General features: G+C 36.8%; 1 protein-coding gene across 3 annotated transcripts in view; it reads left to right on the forward strand.

Moving 5' to 3' along the window:
- The window catches only part of SYCP1 (synaptonemal complex protein 1), a gene marked incomplete at both ends in the record, with an annotated part of 173,016 nt that overhangs the window by 39,658 nt on the left and 109,820 nt on the right, over window positions 1-23,538 (forward strand). For all 3 annotated transcript variants that reach the window (XM_082615943.1, XM_082615944.1, XM_082615945.1), the window contains 3 exons: window positions 19,450-19,544; window positions 20,053-20,237; window positions 21,464-21,531. In XM_082615943.1, coding sequence (XP_082472069.1) covers window positions 19,450-19,544; window positions 20,053-20,237; window positions 21,464-21,531 — 348 coding nt within the window. The remainder of the gene's footprint in view (window positions 1-19,449; window positions 19,545-20,052; window positions 20,238-21,463; window positions 21,532-23,538) is intronic.

The following is a 23,538-nucleotide window of genomic DNA, read 5'->3' on the forward strand; positions in this document are numbered from 1 at the left end:
GGTAGTGTATCTATGTCCATGTCACTCTCTCACTTTGTCCCAGCTTACCCTTCCCCCTCCCCGTATCCTCAAGTCCATTCTGTGGTAGGCCTGCATCTTTATTCCCATCCTGCCCCTAGGTTCTTCATGACCATTTTTTTTTTTTTAGATTCCATATATATGTGTTAGCATACGGTATTTGTTTTTTTTTTCTGACTTACTTCACTCTGTATCACAATCTCTAGGTCCATCCACCTCACTACAAATAACTCAGTTTCATTCCTTTTTATGGCTGAGTAATATTCCATTGTATATATGTGCCACATCTTCTTTATCCATTCATCTGTTGATGGACACCTCGGTTGCTTCCATGTCCTGGCTATTGTAAATAGAGCTGCAATGAACATTTTGGTACATGACTCTTTTTGAATTATGGTTTTCTCAGGGTATATGCCGAGTACTGGGATTGCTGGGTCGTATGGTGGTTCTATTTTTAGTATTTTAAGGAACGTCCATACTGTTCTCCATAGTAGCTGTATCAATTTACCTTCCCACCAACAATGCAGGAGGGTTCCCTTTTCTCCACACCCTCTCCAGCATTTATTGTTTGTAGACTTTTTATGATGGCCATTCTGACCGGTGTGAGATGATATCTCATTATAGTTTTGATTTGCATTTCTCTAATGATTAATGATGTTGATATAATATTTTGCTTCAACCATCAAATGCAATTTAGAAAACTCAAGAGAAGGAAAGCTCATTGTATTTACCCATATTTTTTTTTACCATGTTCTTCCTTCCTTCTTGATGTTCCAAGTCTCCTCTTTTCATTGTTTCCTTTCTGTTTAGAGGACTTCTTTAGACATTCTTTTACGGTGAGTTGGCTTGCAGCGAACTCTCTTAGTTTTCCTTCATCTGAGAATGTCTTGATTTCCTGAATGTCTTTTTTTCTGAAAGATATTTTTGCTGGTTAGAATTCTGGTTGACAGTTCTTTTCTTTTATAACTTGAAAAATATTGTGCCACATCCCTCTGGCTTCCATGATTTCTGATAAGAATTCCATTGTTATTCTGATTGTTTTACCCTGTATGTAAGATACCTTTAAGATATCTTTTTTCTCTGGCTTCTTTCAAGATTTTTTCTTTGTCTTTAGTTTTTAGAAGTGTAAATATAATGTCTTGGAATGCATTCTTTTGGTTTATTCTTTTTGAGGTTTGCTGAGCTTCTTGCAACTGTAGGTTTATGTGTTTTGCCAAACTGGGAAAATTTTAGCCATTATTTCTTTGAGTACTTTTTCAGCCTCATCCTTTTTCTCTTCTTCAGGTACTTTGATTACATGAATCTTAGATCTTTTGTTATACTCACACAGGTCCCTGAGGCTCTGTTAATTTTTTGAAAACTTTTAAAAGAGCATTTTTAGGCTCACAACAAAATTGAGAGGAGGGTACAGAGAATTCCCATATATCCCCCTGTTCCAACATATGCATAATCTCCCCCATTATCAACATCCCCCACCAGAATGGTACATTTGTTGTAACTGAAGAATCTATTGATACATTGAGATGTCATTAGCACCCAAAGTCCACAGTTTACATTAGGGTTCACTACTGGCATTGTACATTTTATAGGTTTGGTTAAATGTATAATGACATATATCCACCATTACAGTATAATACAGACTATTTTCACTGCCCTAAAAGTCCTCTGTGTTTGGCCTGTTCATCCCTCCCTCCCTGCTAACCCCTGGCAAGCACTGATCTTATTGTCTTCGTAGTTTTGTCCTTTTTGTAATGTCATATAGTTGGAATTGTACAATATGTAGCCTTTTTTATATTGGCTTCTTTCACTTAGTAATATGTATTTAACTTTCCTCCATGTCTTTTCACACCTTACTAGCTCATTTCCTTTTAGCACTGGTTAATATACCATTACCTCAATGTATACCATAGTTTATTTCTCCTTTTACCTACTGAAAGACATCTTGGTTACTTCCAAGTTTTGGCAACTATGAATAAAGCTGCTATAAACATCTGTGGGTAGGTTTTTGTGTGGACATAGTTGTGAACTCCTTTGGGTAAATACCAATGAACACATTTTCTGGATTGTATGGTAAGAATATGTTTAATTTTGTAAGAAACTGCCAAACTGTCTTCCAAAGTGGCTGTGTCATTTTCCATTCCCACCAGCAATGAATGAGAGCTCCTGTGCTCCACCTCTTCACCAGCATTTGATTTTGTCAGTGTTCTGAATTTTGGCCATTCTAAGAGGTGTATAATGGTATCTATTGTTGTCTTAATTTATATTCCCTGATGGCATATGATGTGGAGCATCATTTCATATGCTTACTTGCCATCTGTGTCTTTTTTGGTGAGATGTCCCTTAAGGTCTTTGTCCCATTTTTATATTGCGTTGTTCTTTGCTTACTGTGAGTTTTAAAAGGTCTTTGTATATTTTTAATAATAGTCCTTTATCAGATATGTCTTTGCAAATATTTTCTCCCATTCTGTGAATTTTATTTTCATTCTCTTGACAGCATCTTTTACAGGGCAGAGATTTTTAATTTTAATAAAGTCTGGGTTACAGTTCTTTCTCTCATGGATTGTGGCTTCGGAGTGGTATCTAAAAGGTCATAGCCAAACCTAAGGTCGTCTAGATTTGCTGCTGTGCTATTTTCTAGGAGTTTTATAGTTTTACATTTTACATTTACATCTGTGATCCATTTTGAGGTAATTTTTTGTGATGAATGTAAGATCTGTGTCTAGATTAATTTTTTTGTATGTGTATATTGTTCCAGCACCATTTGTTGAAAAGGCTATTATTTTTTCTGTTGATTGCCTTTGCTCCTTTGTCAGAGATCACTTGACTATATTTATGTGGGTCCATTTCTGGGTTCTCTATTCTGTTCTATTGATCTGTTTGTTCTTTTTCCAATACCACATAGTCTTGATTACTGTAGCTTTATAATAAGTCTTGAGGTCAGGTAGTGTCAATCTTCCAGTTTTGTTCTTCTCCTTCAATATTGCATTGGCTATTCAGTTATTTTTTTGCCTCTCCATATAAACTTTAAAATCAGTTCTTTTTAATTGAAGTATAGTTAATTTACAATGCTGTGTTAGTTTCAACTGTACAGCAAAGTGATTCAGTTATACATACATATATATATATTCTTTTCCAGATTCTTTTCTATCATAGGTTATTACAAGATATTGCATATAGTTCCCTGTACTATACAGTAGGTCCTTTTGTTTACCTATTTTATATATAGTAGTGTGTATATGTTAATCCCAAATTCCTAATTTCTCTTGCCCCCCCTAAAATCAGTTTTTTAATATTCACAAAATAAATTGCTGGGATTTTGATTGGGATTGTATTGAATTTGTAGATCAAGTTGGGAAGAACTGACATCTTGACAATATTGAGTCTTCCTATTCATTAACGTGGAATAACTCTTCATTTATTTAGTTGTTTGATTTCTTTAATCAGAGTTTTGTAGTTTTCCTCATATAGATATTGTACATATTTTGTTAGATTTATACCTAAGTATTTCAGTTTTTAGGTGCTGATATGAATGATACTGTATTTTAAATTTCCACTTGTTCATTGCTGGTATATAAGAAAGCAGTTGACTTTTGTATATTGACCTTGTATCCTGCAACCTTGCTGTAATTTCTTATTAGTTCCAGTTTTTTGGGTTGATTCTTTTGGAATTTCTACATGGACAGTTATGTCATCTGTGAACAAAGGTAGCTTTATTTCTTCTTTCGCAATCTGTATACCTTTTATTTCTTTTTCTTATCTTATTGCATTACCTAGGACATTTAGTACAGGGTTGAAAAGAAATGGTGAGAAGGGCTTCCTTACCTTGTTCCTGATCTTAGTGGGAAAGCTTCTGGTTTCTCCCTATTAGCTGTAATTTTTTGGTAGATATTCTTTGTCAAGTTTAGGAAGATCCCCTCTATTCCTAGTTTACTGAGAGTTTTTAACATGAATGGGCATTAAAATTTTGTCAAATGTTTTTTATGCATCTATTAATATGACCATGTGATTTTTCTTCTTTATCTGTTGATGTGATAGATTACATTAATTGATTTACAAGTGTTGAACTATCCTTACATACTTGGGATAAATACCTATTGGTTGTGTATAATTCTTTTTATACATTATTGGATTAAATTTGCTACTTTTTTCTTTTTTTTTTTTTTTTTTTGCGGTACGCAGGCCTCTCACTGTTGTGGCCTCTCCCGTTGCGGAGCACAGGCTCCAGATGCGCAGGCCCAGCAGCCATGGCTCACGGGCCCAGCCGCTCCGCAGCATGTGGGATCTTCCTGGACCGAGGCACGAACCCATGTCCCCTGCATCGGCAGGCGGACTCTCAACCACTGCGCCACCAGGGAAACACCCTGCCTTTTGTAGTTTTAATTGAGCATTTTATGCAATTCTGTTTTTCTCCTTACTTAGCCTATCAGTTACACTGCTTTTTTTTTTCACCTTTTTTTAGTGCTTGCTCTAGATTTTGTGATATACATTTGCAGCCAATCTAAGTCCACTTTCAGTTATCACTGTACCAAAATGATCCTAATTTCTCCTCCTGTACCTTGTATCATTTCTGTCATTCGTTTTTCTTATATGTAAGCATACACACAACGACATATATATAACTGAATACATTGTTGCTCTTCTTATTTTAAACAAAACTATCTGTTGAATCAATTGAGAAAAATAAAAGTTTTATTTTGCCTTCACTATTCCTTTTTCTTTTTTTTTTTTTTTTTTCTTTTCTTTTTGCGGTATGTGGGCCTCTCACTGTTGTGGCCTCTCCCGTTGCGGAGCACAGGCTCCGGATGCGCAGGCCCAGCAGCCGTGGCTCACGGGCCCAGCCGCTCCGCGGCATATGGGATCCTCCCAGACCGGGGCACGAACCCGTATCCCCTGCATCGGCAGGCGGACTCTCAACCACTGCGCCACCAGGGAGGCCCCCACTATTCCTTTTTCTATGCTCTTCCTTTTTTAATGTAGAACCGATTTTCCAACCTATATTATTTTCCTTCTGTATAAGAACTTCCTTTAAAACTTCTTGAAAGAGAGATCTGTGGCAATAAATTCCCTCAATTATTGTTTATTTGAGAAAGGCTTTATTTTGCCTTCACTTTTTTTTTCTTTTTTCTTTTTTTTTGTGGTACGCAGGCCTCTCATTGTTGTGGCCTCTCCCGTTGCGGAGTACAGGCTCCGGAGGCACAGGCTCAGCAGCCGTGGCTCACGGGCCTAGCTGCTCCACAGCATGTAGGATCTTCCCGGACTGGGGCACGAACCCATGTCCCTTGCATCTGCAGGCGGACTCTCAACCACTGCGCCATCAGGGAAGCTCCCTCGCCTTCACTTTTGAAGGATAATTTTGCAGGTACAGAATTCTAGGTTGTGGCTTTTTTCTCTCAACACTTTAAATATTTCACTCCACTCTTTTCTTGCTCATGTGGTTGCTGTGGAAAAGTTAGATGTAGTTCTTATCTTTGTTTCTCCATAGGGAAACTTTTTTACTCTAGCTTCCTTCAGGATTTTTTCTTAATCTTTGATTTTCTGTAGCTTGAGTATGATTGCCTAGGTATAGTTGTTTTTTACATTTATCCTGCTTGCTGTTCTCTGAGTTTCCTGGATCTGTGGTTGTTGTATGACATTGATTTGGGGGAAATTATTGTTTCAGATATTTCTTTTGATCCTTTCTTCTCTTTCTGGTATTTCCGTTATGTGTATGTTACACCTTTTGTAGTTGTCTACAGTTCTTTGATAGTCTATTCTGTTTTTTTTTTTAATCCTGTTTCTCTTGGCTTTTTAGTTTTGCAGGTTTCTACTGATATATCCTCAAGCTCAGAGATTCTTTCTTCAGCCATGTCCAGTCTACTAATAAATCCATCAAAGGCATTCTTCATTTCTTTAAAAAAATTTTTTTTAAATTAAAAACAATTTTTTATTTTATATTGGAGTCTAGTTGATTAACAATGTTGTGTTAGTTTCATGTGTATAGCAAAGTGATTTAGTTATACATATACATGTATGTATACCCTTTCAAATTCTTTTTCCATTTAGGTTATTACAGAGTATTGAGTAGAGCTCCCTGAGCTATTTGTGTCTTCTTCAATTTCTTTCATTAATGTCTTTTTTTACCTTGATTTTTAAAAAAAATTTTATTGGAGTATAGTTGATTTACAATTTTGTGTTACATTCTGATGTACAGCAAAGTGAACCAGTTATAAATATATATATATATCTCCACTCTTTTTTAGATTCTTTTCCCATATAGGCCATTACAGAATATTGAGTAGAGTTCCTTGTGCTATACAGTAGACCCTTATTAGTTGTCTATTTTATATATAGTAGTGTGTATATGTCAGTCCCACTTTCCTAATTTTACCGTCGCCTCCTTCCCCCCCGCTCCCTGGTAACTATAAGATTGTTTTCTACATCTGTGATTCTATTTCTGTTTTGTAAATAAGTTTATTTGTACCCGTTTTTTAGATTCCACATATAAGTGATATCATACGATATTTGTCCTTCTCTGTCTGACTTACTTCACTCAGTATAACAATCTGTAGGTCCATCCATGTTGCTGCAAATGGCATTATTTGTTCTTTTTTCTGGCTGAGTAATATTCTGTTGTATATATGTACCAGATCTTCTTTATCCATTCCTCTGTCAATGGACACTTAGGTTGTTTCCATGTCCTGGCTATTGTACATAGCGTGCAGTGAACACCGGGGTGCATGTATCTTTTTGAATTATAGTTTTCTCTGGATATATGCCCAGGAGTGGGATCGCTAGGTCATATGGTAGCTCTATTTTTAGTTTAGTAAGGAACCTCTATACTGTTCTCCACAGTGGCTTGTACCAATTTACACTCCCACCAACAGTGTAGGAGGGTTCCCTTTTCTTCACACCCTCCCCAGCATTTATTGTTTGTAGATTTTTTGATGATGGCCATTCTGACCAGTGTGAGGTGATACCTCATTAAAGTTTTAATTTGCATTTCTGTAATAATTAGCAATGTTGAGCATCTTTTCATGTGCTTTTTGGCTATCTTTATGTCTTCTTTGGAGAAATGTCTATTTAGACCTTCCACCCATATTTTGATTGGGTTGTTTGTTTTTTTGTTATTGAGCTGCATGAGCTGTTTGTATATTTTTGGAGATTAATCCCTTGTCAGTTGCTTCATTTGCAAATATTTTCTCCCAATCTGTGCATTGTCTTTTTGTTTTGCTTATGGTTTCCTTTGCTGTGCAAAAGCTTTTAAGTTTATTTAGGTCCCACTTGTTTAATTTTGTTTTTATTTTCATTTCTTTAGGAGGTGGATCTAAAAAGGTATTGCTGCGATTTATGTCAGAGAGTGTTCTACCTATATTTTCCTCTAAGAGTTTTGTAGTATGCGGCCTTACATTTAGGTCTTTATTCCATTTTGAGTTTATTTTTGTGTATGGTGTTAAAGAATGTTGTAATTTCATTTTTTACATGTTGCTATTCAGTTTTCTCAGCACCATTTAGTGAAGAGAATGTTTTTTCTCCATTGTAGAGTCTTGCCTACTTTATCATAGATTAATTGATCATAGGTGCGTGTGTTTATTTCTGGGCTTTTCTGGGCTTTCTATCCTGTTCCATTGATCTATGTTTCTGTTTTTGTGCCAGTATTATACTATTTTGATTATTATAGCTTTGTAGTATAGTCTGAAGTCAGGTAGCCAGATTCCTCCAGCTCCATTTTTCTTTCTCAAGATTGCTCTGACTACTAGGGGTCTTTTGTGTTCTCAAACAAATTTTAAGATTTTTTTGTTCTAGTTCTGTGAAAAATGCCATTGGTAATTTGATAAGGATTACATTGAATCTGTAGATTGCCTTGGGTAGTATAGTCCTTTTGACAATATTGATTCTTCCAATCCAAGAACATGGTACATCTCTCCATCTGTTTGTGTCATCTTTGATTTCTTTCATCAGCGTCTTATAGTTTTCAGAGTATAGTAAGTCCCCTACATATGACTGAGTTCCTTTCCAAGAGCGTATTCATAAGTCCGACTTATTCATAAGTCCAACAAAGTTAGCCTCGGTACCCAACTAGCACAATAATATTGTGCTGTACTGTAATAGGTTTACAATACTTTTCACACAAATAATACATAAAAAACAAACACCGAAAACAAAATATTTTTAATCTTACAGTACAGTACCTTGAAAAGTACAGTAGTACTGTAGAACAGCGGGCATACAGGGGCTGGCATTGAGTGAACAGGCAAGATGAGCCTCCTCCACTGACTGGTGGAGGAAGAGGAGGTGGGAGATGGTAGAGCTGAAGGATCGTCAGCAATAGGAGATGGAGGGAAAGCTGCAAGTTTACTCACGCCTGAAGTTGTTGGAATGCACATTCACATCTTTGAAAGTTCACAACTTGAAGGTTCATATGTAGGGGACTTACTGTACAGGTCTTTTGCCTCCTTAGGTAGGTTTATTCCTAGATATTTTATTCTTTTTGATGTGATGGTAAATGGGATTGTTTCCTTAATTTCTCTTTCTGATTTTTCGTTGTTAATGTATAGGAATGCAACAGATTTCTGCATATTAATTTTGTATCCTGCAACTTTACCAAATTCATTGATGAGCTCTAGTCGTTTTCTAGTAGCATCTTTAGGATTTTCCATGTATAGTATCATGTCATCTGCAAACAGTGACAGCTTTACTTCTTCTTTTCCAGTTTGGATTCCTCTTTTTTCTTTTTCTTCTCTGATTGCTATGGCTAGGAATTCCAAAACTATGTTGAATAAAAGTGGCAAGAGTGGACATCCTTCTCTTGTTCCTAATCTTGGAGGAAATGCTTTCAGTTTTTCACCATTGAGAATAATGTTTGCTCTAGGTTTGTCATATATGGTCTTTATTATGTTGATGTATGTTTTCTCTGTGCCCACTTCCTGGAGAGTTTTTATCATAAATGGGTGCTGAATTTTGTCAAAAGCTTTTTCTGCATCTATTGAGATGGTCATGTGTTTCTTCTTCTTCAATTTTTTAATATGGTGTATCACGTTGATTGATTTGTGTATATTGAAGAATCCTAGCATCCCTGGGATAAGTCCCACTTGATCATAGTTTGTGATCCTTTTAATGTTGGATTCAGTTTGCTAGTATTTTGTTGAGGATTTTTGCATCTATGTTCATCAGTAATATTGACCTGTAATTTTCTTTTTTGTGTGGTATCTTTGCCTGGTTTTGGTATCAGGGTGATGGTGGCCTCACAGGATGAGTTTGGGAGTGTTCCTTCCTCTGCGATTTTTTGGAAGAGTTTCAGAAGAATAAGCGTTAACTCTTCTCTAAATGTTTGGTAGAATTTGCCTGTGAGGCCGTCTGGTCCTGGATTTTTTTTTTGTTGGGAGTTTTTAAATCACAGTTTTAATTTCAGTACTTGTCATTGGTCTGTTCACAGTTTCTGTTTTTTCCTGGTTCAGTTTTGGGAAATTGTACTTTCTAAGAATTTGTCCATTCCTTCTAGGTTGTCCATTTTATTGGTGTATAGTTGCTTGTTGTAGTGTCTTATGATCCTTTGTATTTCTGTTGTGTCAGTTATAACTTCTTTTTCATTTCTAATTTTATTGATTTGAGCCCTTTCCCTTTTTTTCTTGATTAGTCTGGCTAAAGGTTTATCAATGTTGTTTATCTTTTCAAAGAACCAGATTTTAGTTTCAATGATCTTCTCTATTGTTTCTTTTGTCTCTATTTCATTTATTTTTGCTCTGATCTTTATGATTTCTTTCCTTGTACTAATTTTGGGTTTTGTTTATTCTTCTTTCTCTAGTTGCTTTAGGTGTAAGTTTAGGTTGTTTGAGATTTTTCTTGTTTCCTGAGGTAAGGTTGTATTTCTATAAACTTCCCTCTTAGAACTGCTTTTGCTGCACCACATAGGTTTTGGATCATTGTGTTACTTTTTCTATTTTAGCTGGCTTCCTTTTACATTCATCTGGCAGGGAAGAGGGGGATGTTATCTTGTTACTGCTTGGTAGAGGTTGAAGTTCAGGTTTCCCACTTGACCTTGGTTGACGCCTGAATGCACTGGGTTGGGGGGGCAGTCCTCATTAGTGCTTGTTGAGTTGGGAGTTCTGACTACCTATGTAGCCTTCAGTGATATCATGCATGGATGGCCTTATTACTGTGGGTTTAGTGAAAGTTGTTGCTCTTTATTAGGCCTCCTGTGACACTACCCCAGTGTGGAGTGGGATGAGTGCCTTATTATTACTGGCATGGAGGTGGATATCCAGGCTCCCTATGTCATCTCTGCTGCCACTGCTGGAGTTGGTGGGATCACTACTGGTTGGTGGGGAATGGAAGACATGGCTCCCTATTTGACCTTCTCTGACACCACTTTAATGGGGGTGTTAAAGTGCCTCATCACGGCCTCATTAGATTGGAAACCTAGGATCACCACTTGGCCTTTGTTGGCATGGTTAGGGTGGAGGACACAGGCTTTTCTGTGGTGTTTGGCTGGGGTAGAGTCTTGTTAGGCTGTCCCTTTCCTTTTCCTTTGGCTGGAGGGAGCAGATGTTTTGGGGAGCTTTTTTTGTCTGTGCCCATTGGTGTTTCCAGTTTCTGGCTTTGTCAGCTCTGAGTACTGGGATATGTGAGGCAAACAGACAATCACAAGACAAAACAAAACTCCATCCCCACCCCCACCCCCCTACCAAATCCAAACAACTCCCTACTCCCAGGTCTTACCCACTATGTTGTTTCTCAGATCCAAAGGTCTCTAGTTGGTCTGGCTTCTTATCTCCATCTTTCAAAGCCTTCCTATATTTGCTTTTTTTTGTTTTTAAGACAGGACTGATGAATTTGTATTTTTGTTTTTATTTGAAATATCATTTTTGTTCTTTGAAAGAAAAATTCAGATGGATTAAAAATTAAATGTACAAAATGAGGCCCTTTTAGTAAATATGTGCATAATTTCAGGGTACACACTGCTGTTCTAAGTGTGACACCAGAGCCAGAAGACAGAAGGGAAATGCCTAGCTCTTCCTGTGGCAAAAACAAACAAACAAACAAACCAAGAAAGACAGCTGGAAAGATAAACCACAAACTGGAAAAGCATTCCTCATAATCCAAGGCCAGAGAAAGATTTAACATTCCTGTGGTCCAAAAACCTCTTGAAAATCAGGGTTCTAACAAGAAACAGAGCAAACACATGCAATTCCAACAAGAGGCCATGCCTATGGCCAGTCTATATCAGAGATGCTTGACCTCTCAAGTGAGGAAACAAGCAAATGTAAACATTGTGGAGACAGCATTGGTCACCATCACACTGGCAGATTTCTAGTCTGGTGACCAGCAGCCCAGGTGACAACGTGAGCAAGCAGAGGTCCCAGCAGATTCCCTAGAAGGAAGAGTGGATGGACTCTCCTCTCTTGGATAACAGTGTGCAGGACCCATCAAAGTTGCACAGATGCATCCCTTTCCTAGCAGTGCTGATCCTTAGAGTTGATCCCAGTAAAATTCCTGCACAGTTTTTCAAAGGTATCTTTTCAAGGGTATTCACAACAGCACTGGCTGAAATAGAAGGAGATTGGAAACATCACTAATGTTCATGGAGAAGGGATGGGATCCATCAGTTCTGTTCCACATATATGAATGAATGCTGTGCAGCTGGGAAAGTGGCTGCAGGGTCTCTAGCTGATGACAGGGGAGACCTCAGGGTTCTCTCATGTGGGATTCACATGGACCAACCACCTGCATCCAGGATCCCATATCCTTCCTTAGGCCCTTCTGCCAGCAAGAGCTGTATCCTCCAGGTCCTGAGAACCAAGTCTTTAAATGCAACCATCCAAGGAAATAACTCTAACTTGAGGGTGCCTTGCTTTTAATTGTGCTTCTTGCCTTGATTTTAGATGTTATCCCTTCCAAGGTAGTCTCCCAACCACGTGATAGTGCCCCCAAAGTTGATGCAAGTGAATGGTAGAGAAGGTGTCCCCATAGGTGTTGACGATGAGCAGGAGTTCGTCTAGCTGGTCTCAGGACTTAATGAAGCTCAGGTTCTTGATGTCTTGCTACAGAAGGAATTCAGTGAGAGACAAAGTGTTTGACAGGTAAGAAGTTGATTTATTTAGAGAGATACACATTCCATAGACAGAATGCTGTCTGTTTCAAAGGCAAGAGTGACCCCAGGACATGGGGTCATCTCAGAAAGTAAGAGCTACAAAGGGAGAGACACACTCCACAGACAGAATGTGGGCCATCTCAGGTGAGAGGCCTGTATTTGTTTTATATGTAACTTTGAGGGTTTTTGGTTGTACTTGGGAGGAATAGGGAAAAGAATATCTCCTTTATCTTCCTGGAAGAGGAACTGTTAGTTTCATTACTTTTTGTTATTTCTAATTTTTTCCCTTTACAACTTTGATTTTTTAAAAATCTTAAAAAAAAATTCAGCCTTTGGTTTAATTGATCTTTTTCATTGTTTTTTTTTTTTTTTTTTTTTGCGGGCCTCTCACTGCTGTGGCCTCTCCCGTTGCGGAGCACAGGCTCTGGACGCACAGGTTCCAGACACACAGGCTCAGCGGCCATGGCTCACGGGCCCAGCCGCTCCGCGGCATGTGGGATCCTCCCAGACCGGGGCACGAACCCATGTCCCCTGCATCGGCAGGCGGACTCTCAACCACTGCGCCACCAGGGAAGCCCTCATTGTTTTTTTGATTTATTTATTTCCTCTCTGATCTTTATTATTTCCTTCCTTCTGCTTAATTGGGCTTTGTGAGTTCTTTTTTTTTTTTCTTCTAATTCCTTTAAATGGTAGGTTAGGTTGTTTATTTGAGATTTTTCTTATTTCTTGAGGTAGACCTATGTCACTGTAAACTTCTCTCTTAGAACTTCTTTTGCCATATCCTATAGATTTTGGAAAGTTTTGTTTCCATTTTCATTTGTCTTGAGGTATTTTCTGATTTCCTCTTTGATTTCTTCATTGACCCTTTGGTTTTTTTTTTTTTTTTTTTACGGTATGCGGGCCTCTCACTGTTGTGGCCTCTCCTGTTGCAGAGCACAGGCTCCGGACGTGCAGGCTCAGCGGCCATGGCTCACGGGCCTAGCCACTCCGCGGCATGTGGGATCTTCCTGGACCGGGGCATGAACCCGTGTCCCCTGCATCAGCAGGCGGACTCTCAACCACTGTGCCACCAGGGAAGCCCTTATTAGTTATCTTTTATATGTAGTAGTGTGAATATGTCAATCCCAATCTCCCAATTTCTTCCCCTCACCTATTGTAGGTTTTTGATTTGTTGTTACTATGGGGTTCATATGTGTTGACCTATAACTATAGCTAATTCTTTTAAACTGGTAGTCATTTAAGTCCAAACATATTCTAAAATGTCTACTTTTTATTACTCCCCTCACCCATATTTTATTTTTGATATCTTATTTTACATCTTCATATTTATCCCTATACTGTTTATTGTAGTTATAGTTGATTTTACAATTTTTTGTTTTTTAATCATCATACTAGCATATTTGAGTGGTTGAATCTTAGCCTTTACTGTATATTTGCCTTTACTCTTGGGATTTTTTTCCCTTCCTGTCAGTACTTCTTGTTGTAGCCTTTTCTCTTCTACTTGATGAAGACCCTTTAACATTTCTTTTAGGGTAAGTTTAGTATTGATTAATTATTTTAGTTTTTGCTTGTCTTAGAAGTTCTTTATCTCTCCTTTAATTCTAAGTGATAATCTTGCTGGGTAGAGTATCTTAGGTTATAGACTTATCCCTTTTAGCACTTTAAATATATCATGCCACTTTCTTCTGGCCTGCAAATTTCTGCAGAAAAATTAGTTGGTAGCCTTATGGGGGTTCCCTTGTATGTGACTCTTTGTTTTTCTCTTGCTGCCTCTAGAATTCTCTCTTTATTTTTAAATTTTGCCATTTTAATTATGATATGTCTTGCTGTGTGTCTATTTAGGTTCATCTTATTTGGGACCCTCTGTATTTCCTTCTTTAGGTTTGGGAAGTTTTTAGCTATAATTTCATCAAATACATTTTTGACTCTTTTGTCTCTCTTCTCCTTCCTGGACCCCTATATGTGAATGTTGGTTCACTTGATGTTGTCTCAGAGGTCCCTTAAACTGTTCTCATTTAAAAAATTTGTTGTCTTTTTGCTGATTGGGTGATTTACATTTTTCTGTCTTTCAGATCATTTATGCATTCTTCTATATCACTTAGTCACTTGTTAATTCCCTGTAGTGTGTTTTTCATTTAATTATTGTATTATTCAGTTCTTACTGTTTCTTTTTTATATTTTCTTGTTTCTTGTTAAAATTCTCACTGTGTTCATCTGTTCTTTTCCCTGATTCAGTTAGCATTCTTATTACTAATGCTTTAAACTCTTTATTTGGTAAATTATTTATTAGTTTCATCAGTTGTTTTTAGGGTCTTTCTCTTGTTCTGTTGATTGAAACAAATTCATCTGTCTTCTCATTTTGCTTAAGTTTCTCTGTTTTGAGGAAATTAGGTGAAAAAGTTACCCACTGAAGTCCTGAAGGGGTATTCTTGTATGGGAGAGTCTGAGTGTGCCCATTGGCTGTGGTGGGAGAGTGGGATCTGATGTGAGCATGAGTCATGTTTTTTCCCAGCATGTGCTGGCAGCTATCACCTTGGTAAGAGGTTGGGCTGGAGATGGAGGGACTAGAGCCAGAGCCAGGTGTGAGCTGGGGTTTCTTTTCTCAGTGGCCAACACCACCCTATTGGGGGCAGGGTCAGGTCTCAAGTTGTTCAAGCAGAAAGCCTAAGGGTTCGGTCTGATCTGTCTTTGTTCCTTCTAAGTGTGTGCTCTTCCCTCCCAGCACTGGCACCCTTACCCCATGCAGAGCAGTGCTGGAGCAAGAGGGGCCAGTGCAGGTGCTCAGCGTGGGTCTGGGTATGGTCTGTGGCATCCCTGGTCACAGTCAGAGTCTGGACTGCTTATGATGTGCTGCATCTGTAAGCACCATTAATAGCTGTCCCTGCCCCATTCAGATGGGTCTAAAATGCCTTTGCAACCCTCACCCTAGTTTGGAGTTGGACTGCAGAGTAGGCAGGGCTGGTGTGGGTGTTCTGTGTGGGTCTGGGTGCAGGCTGTGGTGGTGTCAGCTGTAGTCAGAGCCTGGGACCACTTCTGATGTACTGCTGCTTTAAGCGCTGATAATGGATGACTGTCCCTATTCAGATGCTGTTTTGTGTTTGGGCTGGCATAGTCCCTCACAATTGAGCACTCCCGTCAGCCACAGCAGCCCTTTCCCTAGTGTGGAGTTGTGCTGCAAAGCAAGCAAGGCCTGAGCAGGCACTTGGCTCAGGCTGGGTAGCACACCATGGAAGTTGTGGGAAATGGGACAGAGTACAGTGCAGTTTCAGTTTGCTTTCTCTGCCTTGTTTCAGGAGTAAGCAAGTGTTGCACTTCTTCACAAGTTGAGTTTAGGTTTCTTACAGCCCCCTTGTTAGTCTCACTGGTTTTCTAACCAGCTTAGGGGACTTGTCTTGCTGCTTTTGGACCTGAGAGCTGAGGTGCCCAATACGTGGTTTGAACTGCTCACTCCCCAAGGAGGGTTCCCCTCCTCTTCTGTGTTCCTTCACAGGGGCACAGGTCCTGATCTGATTGCTTCTCTTTCCTTTCTACTGGATTCCACGTGGATCTTTCTTACAGCCTTGGATGTACAAGAGTTTTTCTGACATTCTTCAGTTAGTTTTCAGTGAGAATTGTTCCACGTATAAATGTATTTTTGATATGTTCCTGGTGGGGAGGTGAGTTTCGTGTCCTCCTACCTTGCCATCTTGATTTTGATCCCTCCTCTTAATTCTCAGATCTTTTGTTTGGATCATATTCTTTCTACCTTAAAGAGTAATACTTAGAATATGCTTTAGTGAGAATATTCTTGTGATGATTTTGTCTGAACGTTTGTTTATCCATTCTCATCTGGAAAGGATTTTTTTGTTTGATATGTATTTCTAGTTGGCACACTATATGTTAAAACTATATATTTTAGAACACTGAAGGTAGCATCTTGCTTTCTTTTGGCTTCCTTTGTGTCATTTTTCAACCTAACTGTTGAACCTTTGAAGATAAGTTATCTTCTCCCACTGTTGTGGCTTTTTAGATTTTCTTTGCCTTTGATATTTTAGCATTTTCAGTATGGTATGTTAAGATATATGCTTAATCTTATTTTACAGCTTCTTGAATGTGTAAATTAATGTCCTTTATTATTGCTTTCCTTCAAACATTATATTTGCTCTATTCTCTGTTTCCTCTCATTCTGGAACTTTGAATAAAAATCATGTTAATTTTCTCTATCTTCTGTGACTCTTAATTTCTTTTCCATCTTTTCACAGTTTTGCCTTTCTGTGCCTTATTCTGGACGATCACTTTTCACCTATCTCGTCATTCACTAATTCTCTCTTCATTTGTTTCTCACCCACTATGAACTCTTCCAATTTTATTTTCAGTTATTAAGATGTTTAAGATGTTATTCTTACTTATTTTTCAAATCTGCTATTCTACTTTATGTAATTTTGTTTCTTATTATTTTCAAGGTTTTTATTCTTTCAGTATACTAAGAATAGCTATTTTATAGTTTCTTTCTGATAATTCTTTATCTTAAATGTTTGTGGGCCTCATACTGTCTTTTTTTCTGATATATTTTAGTCCAGATTTTGTTTTATTTATTTAGCCTTGTTTTATTGGGTGCCTTGTTGTCTTTGACTACATGTTTATTATTTTTCTTGAAAAAATTTATAAGTATTGTAAGGCCTGCCTAATATGTAAGTAATTTAACTTCCTCTTTGGAGGATTCCTATTTACTTTTACCATGTGAATGGTGGCTCTACACACCTTAAGTCCGTTTCATGGCTTGGGATTAACTGGACCACTCAGGTGATGTGAACCTGTGCTGCAGATTTCCTTGAGGGTTTGTTTACTTTTGCTCCCTCCACATATAATGATTGTTCTAGCTTATTGTACAAAGGTTTAATCCTTGGGCTTCTTACCTTATATAGTCTTTGGATTTTCATATTTCTTTTTCTCATTTCATCATAATTTCAAATCAAAAGTCCAGCTTTGCCAGGACCTGCAAATTTCCCTGGGGCAAAAGCAGGTTTTGTGCTTATCTTCTCTAAGTTTCTATTTTCCCTTCACTTTGTGCCTGGTAATTTCTTATTATTTTGTTGGGAGTTTAATGATTTTAATGTTCTTAATATTTGATCTTGAATTTTTATTCCTTTTTAGAGGAATGTTTGTTTGAATGACATACCTCACTATTACCCCAATGAAATTTTCAGTTTCAATTTTATATGTCATTTCTAGATAGTTTTAGTTTATGGACATCTTCCTTATTTCTTTTAGTATTTTATTTTATTTTTTTGTCTGCACCGCACGGCATGTGGGATCTTAGTTCCCTGACCAGGGATCAAACCTGTGCCCCCTGCATTGGAAGCATGGAGTCTTAACCACTGGACTGATAGGGAAATTCCTTCTTTTAGTTTTGAAAAATGATATAATACTTATTTTTTAAATTCTTCAGTCAGTAATTCTAACATCTGAAATCTTGCAGTCAGGTCAAAGTCTGTCTTTTGTTCATTCTGCTGACTTTGCTCGTAGTGCTTTGTTTACTCTTGTGATTTTTGATTGTGAGGTCATGTAATTTCGGCTGTGGAAATTCTTGAAGGCCTGAACTGGAAGTATATTTTTATAGAGGAAATTTACATTTGCAGCTTCTGGAATCCTGGGGGAAGCTTAGGGGGACTTCAAATTAAGTTTTGGCTTGGAGCTTTTTAGGATATTCAAGCAGCATATATTCTGTTCCCACACATGCCTAAGTACTAGTTTGTGATTATGATTTCTCAGAGGAGACACTTATTGACAGACCATTATAAATAGTATTATAATAGACAGTCTTTAGTTATCATTGCCCTCTCTCCAGATCTACTTTTCCTATTTTTTTTCTGAGAGTTGGAGCACTAGCTCTTTCATTTCTACACAGATTTTGAGATTGGAATTTAAGAAAAATATAAACCTGGAACATTATTCTGTTGTTTAACATCCTTCATTGTTTTTCATGACTTAGGAAGCATACACCTCTGAGCAAGTTATATGAATCCTGTTATGATTTTGTGCTTATTATTTTTTCCAATCATATCTGCTATGGTTTCTCACTCGTACTTAAATTTCATGCTATTGAAATATATTTCCTTTAGACTTCAGAATGTGTCATACTGTCTCTTCCATTTTTGCCTTTGTGTATGCTCTTTCACATCTCTTGTGATTTTCCCCCAACTCCCATTACTCTTGTTAATTGTTACTGGCTTTCAAACGTTTCAACTCAGCTGTCATTTTCTGGAACTTTCCCTCTCTATGTCTGTCTCCCCTTACCTCTAACCATTACTGGTCCTATTAAGCTTTGGTGTCCCCTCTATGTATTGATATATTCCCAGAATTTCTAGTGACTACCCATCAGCGCTTATCTTTGATTATTTGTCTGCCTGCCCAGTTGTACTGTAAATACCTTGAATTTTAAGGTCCAGTTTCTGTATACACTATACCATCATTACCATCATCATAATAGTATTTAACATTTGTTGACTATATGCTAGAAAACACTGGGGTTAAATGTTTTAAGTTGCATTATCGTGTGTAATCCTAACAGGAACTCTTCAAGATATGAATAACTATCATTTTACATGTGGGAAAAGTAGAGAGAGATTGGTTAAGTATCATGCCCAAGTGTAGGTAGCTAGTAAAAGGAAATAGAATAATTTGAACCCAGAGAAGGGCATGAACTTTTTTCCCTTAGTGTTTTTTATGAGGTTGAAAAGTGAATGCATATGTATAAAGCATATAAACTAACACCTGGCACTTAGGATTTAGTAAATATTTAGCTATCAAGTGGAGTCAGTAGCTTTTTTTTATAATATTTAAATAAGTAAATGCAATTATTTAGAAAAATATAAAAATCAAGATAGGGAATAATGAAAATCATGAATAATTTCACCATCAGGAGACAAATTACTTTTGAGATTTTTATGTGTATTCTTTCCTTTCACATGTGCTATTTATATAAATAGTGTTTTTAACTTGCCCTTTTTATTCTATGATTTTTATGAATATCCAAATTAGTAATAAATAAACACCTATGTCATCATTTACAGTGGCTGGCTACATGATATACCATTGTATCACCATAATTTAATCTGTCTCCTTTTGGATATTTAAGTTGTTTCCAATGCTTAGCTACTACTAAAAAATGTAGCACAAAATGTCCCTATATATTCACCTTTGAGTCCTTGGACAATAACAATCTTGAAAGGTCGGTAAAAGGTGATGATATCAGTGCATCTGTATATGCATAATTCTCTCTCATTTTGGAGTATGTAATAGAGGAAAAAGTAATTGTTGCAAATAATTTGTTTTCTTGGTATGTATTTTTTTTATTATTACCTATCTACAACTTTCTCTTTTAGAATTACAGAATGAAAACTTAAAAGAATCAAATGAGAAGCAGGATCATTTGACATCAGAACTAGAAGATATTAAAATGTCTTTGCAAAGAAGTGTGGTATGGTTTAAAAACTGATTAGTGTGTGATAATTCTCACACCCTCAGTCAGTCAACAAATATTTATTGAATGCTAATACTGTGTACAAAGAGGTGAAGCTTCAAACAGAGAAGATACAATCTCTGTCTACAAATGCTTATAGTTTAGAGACATTTGATAAAAACACATCAAAAGTATAACAAATACAAGACTATGCTAGGTACCAACATGATTCAGGCAAAAATTCTACAATATTTCTAAGAATTGAAAGAACATTATGGGCTGGATTGGTTAGGAAGACTCCATGGAGAGGTTGGGAGTATAGGTGGGCTTTGGAGGAATGATGAACTGAAATAAGAGTAGTGGGTGCGGCACTCCAGATTGGCCAGGGTGGAGTAGAGGAGGGGTGAAAGGATAAGGAGAGAGGGAGGGAGAGGCAGTGAATTACAGAAAGCAGATGAATTCAGCCTTTTTTCTTAAGGCCCCTGGTTCATAGGGGTTTTTTTTTTTTGTACTTTATTTCATTTAGAGTACTCAAAAGGCTTTAGAGGAAGATTTACAAATAGCAACAAAAAAAATATATCAGCTCACTGGAGAAAAAGAAGCGCAAATGGAAGAATTTAATGAAGCTAAAGCTGCCCATTCATTTGTGGTTACTGAACTTAAAACTACTACCTGCAACTTGAAAGAATTATTGACAACAGAACAGCAAAGGTAAAAATACTTCTTATTTAGCTGAATAAAAGCAGTTTACTTCTAATATTCAGTGCCATTTTCTATTCATTGACAACTGACTTATAATTCCTATAAAAACTATAACCAAGTCTCTTTTTTATATATAAAGTGGGAACACATTTTAAGAGTTTGTATTGGGTAGGCAGGTATCCCAGGAAAAGATAGCAGGTGTTCTCTAGGACAGTTCCCATGCATGCTTTTCATAGAGTTAAGCAATATAGACAAGCTCATAAGGGCTGATGCAGTGATATCACATATTTAATTAAACTGTGGGTTATTATATAGAAATAACTTCCTAGGTTGTTGGTTTGTTTTACTGGGGTCTGTAACCTTCTTTGTGCTTTATAAATTTAGCAACTAGCCTGGTACAGAGTAGGTACTCAAACATTTTTAATAAATCAATGCATTAATGAATATGGTTAGGTATATATAAAATATTCATCTGCATTTCATCTAAATAGTTTTTCTAAAACTTGAGTTAAAATCTTCCTCTGTTTTCCACTACTTTGTATGAAGGAAATGTTTATATGAAGTTGTGTTATGAGGCCTAGGTAATTATTTTTGTCTCGTTAGTATAAGGGTTAATTAAGTCTGGAAGATGAAAGAGAGGAATAAGCTTCTCTCTGAAGTCATGACCTGGGCCTAGTAGAGTTTCTTCTCTACTGCTTGTGTATAGTGAAGGAAGGAAAACTAGATATTGTAGCTCAGCTAACCTTGTATATTCTTGATTGACCTATCCAGGTGATTTTCAAATTTTAAGTGACTTTGGATGTCATCTGTTCCAATTACCTCAGTTTTATAGATGAGGAAATGGAAAGTCAGTGGAGTTAAGTGAATTGGGTAATTCTCATATTTATATTGTTCCTAAGGCAGAATTCAGTATAATAGTAGTTATGTACTCAATCTCTTTCAGAGTTCTAGGATGCATTAATTTGATTATCATCAATAGCTAAGAGATAAATCATGACAATAAGTTTGAGGTTTTATGTAGATGTAATTAATATACAACTATGTATGTATAATAGTAATATCTTGTTTTGAAATGTTACACTATCTGACACAAAGTAGGTTGTCAAGAAATGTGTAATAATTGAATGAGTGAATCTATGATAAGATATACTGTTGCTAAATTGCACCAGTTTTAGTTACTAGATGAATTCTGACTAAAAGAATATTTTACATTATGAACTAATATATTTTACAAGATTGGAAAGAAGTGAAGATCAATTGAAAGTACTTACCATGGAGCTTCAGAAGAAATCAAGTGATCTGGGTAAGTTTTAGAGAATAACATATGTACATGATAATATTAGCCAATTATAAAACCATCAACGTTATTTCAGAATAAAATATAGTTTCTCCTCCATCATTTACCAATAGTGATTATTTGATAACTATTAATTTGATTTTTCAAAGATAGAAAATTTAAATCTTAAGAAAGACTTTTCAGTTTCATTATGCAGCTCATAGATACCTAAAAGTGTAAGGAGCCTAAGAGATGTTTTTGTAGTCTTTTTTTTCTTACTATATATATATATATATATATATAGTAAGAAAAAATTATATATATATATAATTTTTTTTATACAGCAGGTTCTTATTAGTCATCAATTTTATCCACATCAGTGTATTCATGTCAATCCCAATCGGCCAGTTCATCCCACCCCCACCCCCTGCTGCTTTCCCCCCTTGGTGTGCATACATTTGTTCTCCACATCTGTGTCTCAATTTCTGCCCTGCAAACCGGTTCATCTGTACCATTTTTCTAGGTTCCACATATATGCGTTAATATACGATATTTCTTTTTCTCTTTCTGACTTCACTCTGTATGACAGTCTCTAGATCCATCCACACCTCAACAAATGACCCAACTTCGTTCCTTTTTATGGCTGAGTAATATTCCATTGTATATATGTACCACATCTTCTTTATCCATTCATCTGTCGATGGGCATTTAGGTTGCTTCCATGACCTGGCTATTGTAAATAGTGCTGCAGTGAACATTGGGGTGCATGTGTCTTTTTGAATTATGGTTTTCTCTGGGTATATATATGCCCAGTAGTGGGATTGCTGGGTCAGATGGTAATTCTATTTTTAGTTTTTTAAGGAACCTCCATACTGTTTCCCATAGTGGCTGCATCAATTTACATTCCCACCAACAGTGCAAGAGGGTTCCCTTTTCTCCACACCCTCTCTAGCATTTGCTGTTTGTAGGTTTTTTGATGATGCCCATTCTAATTGGTGTCAGATGATACCTCACTGTAGTTTTGATTTGCATTTCTCTAATAATTAGTGATGTTGAGCAGCTTTTCATGTGCTTCTTGGCCATCTGTATGTCTTCTTTGGAGAAATGTCTATTTAGGTCTTCTTCCTATTTTTGGATTGGGTTGTTTGTTTTCTTTAATATTGAGCTGCATGAGCTGTTTATATATTTTGGAGATTAATCCTTTGCTGATTTGTTTGCAAATATTTTCTCCCACTCTGAGGGTTGTCTTTTCATCTTGTTCATGGTTTCCTTTGCTGTGCAAAAGCTTTTAAGTTTCATTAGGTCCCATTTGTTTATTTTTGTTTTTATTTCCATTACTCTAGGAGGTGGATCAAAAAAGATCTTGCTGTGATTTATGTCAACGAGTGTTCTTCCTATGTTTTCCTCTAAGAGTTTTATAGTGTCTGGTCTTACATTTAGGTCTCTAATCCATTTTGAGTTTATTTTTGTGTATGGTGTTATGGAGTGTTCTAATTTCATTCTTTTACATGTAGCTGTCTAGTTTTCCCAGCACCACTTATTGAAGAAACTGTTTTTTCTCTATTGTATATCCTTGCCTCCTTTGTCATAGATTAGTTGACCATAGCTGCATAGGTTTATCTCTGGGCTTTCTATCTTGTTCCATTGATCTGTATTTCTGTTTTTGTGCCAGTAGAATATTGTCTTGATTACTGTAGCTTTGAAGTCAGGGAGGCTGATTCCTCCAGCTCTGTATTTCTCCCTCAAGACTGCTTTGGCTATTCGGAGTCTTTTGTGTCTCCATACAAATTTTAAGATTTTTTGTTCTAATTCTGTAAAAACTGCCATTGGTAATTTGATAGGGATTGCATTGAATCTGTAGATTGCTTTGGGTAGTATAGTCATTTTCACAATACTGATTCTTCCAATCCAAGAACATGGCATATCTCTCCATCTGTTGGTATCATCTTTAATTTCTTTAATCAATGTCTTATAGTTTTCTGCATACAGGTCTTTTGTCTCCCTAGGTAGGTTTATTCCTAGGTATTTTCTTTT

Source organism: Mesoplodon mirus, assembly GCF_964341445.2.
Source record: "Mesoplodon mirus genome assembly, chromosome: 3".
Classification (NCBI taxonomy): domain Eukaryota; kingdom Metazoa; phylum Chordata; class Mammalia; order Artiodactyla; family Ziphiidae; genus Mesoplodon; species Mesoplodon mirus.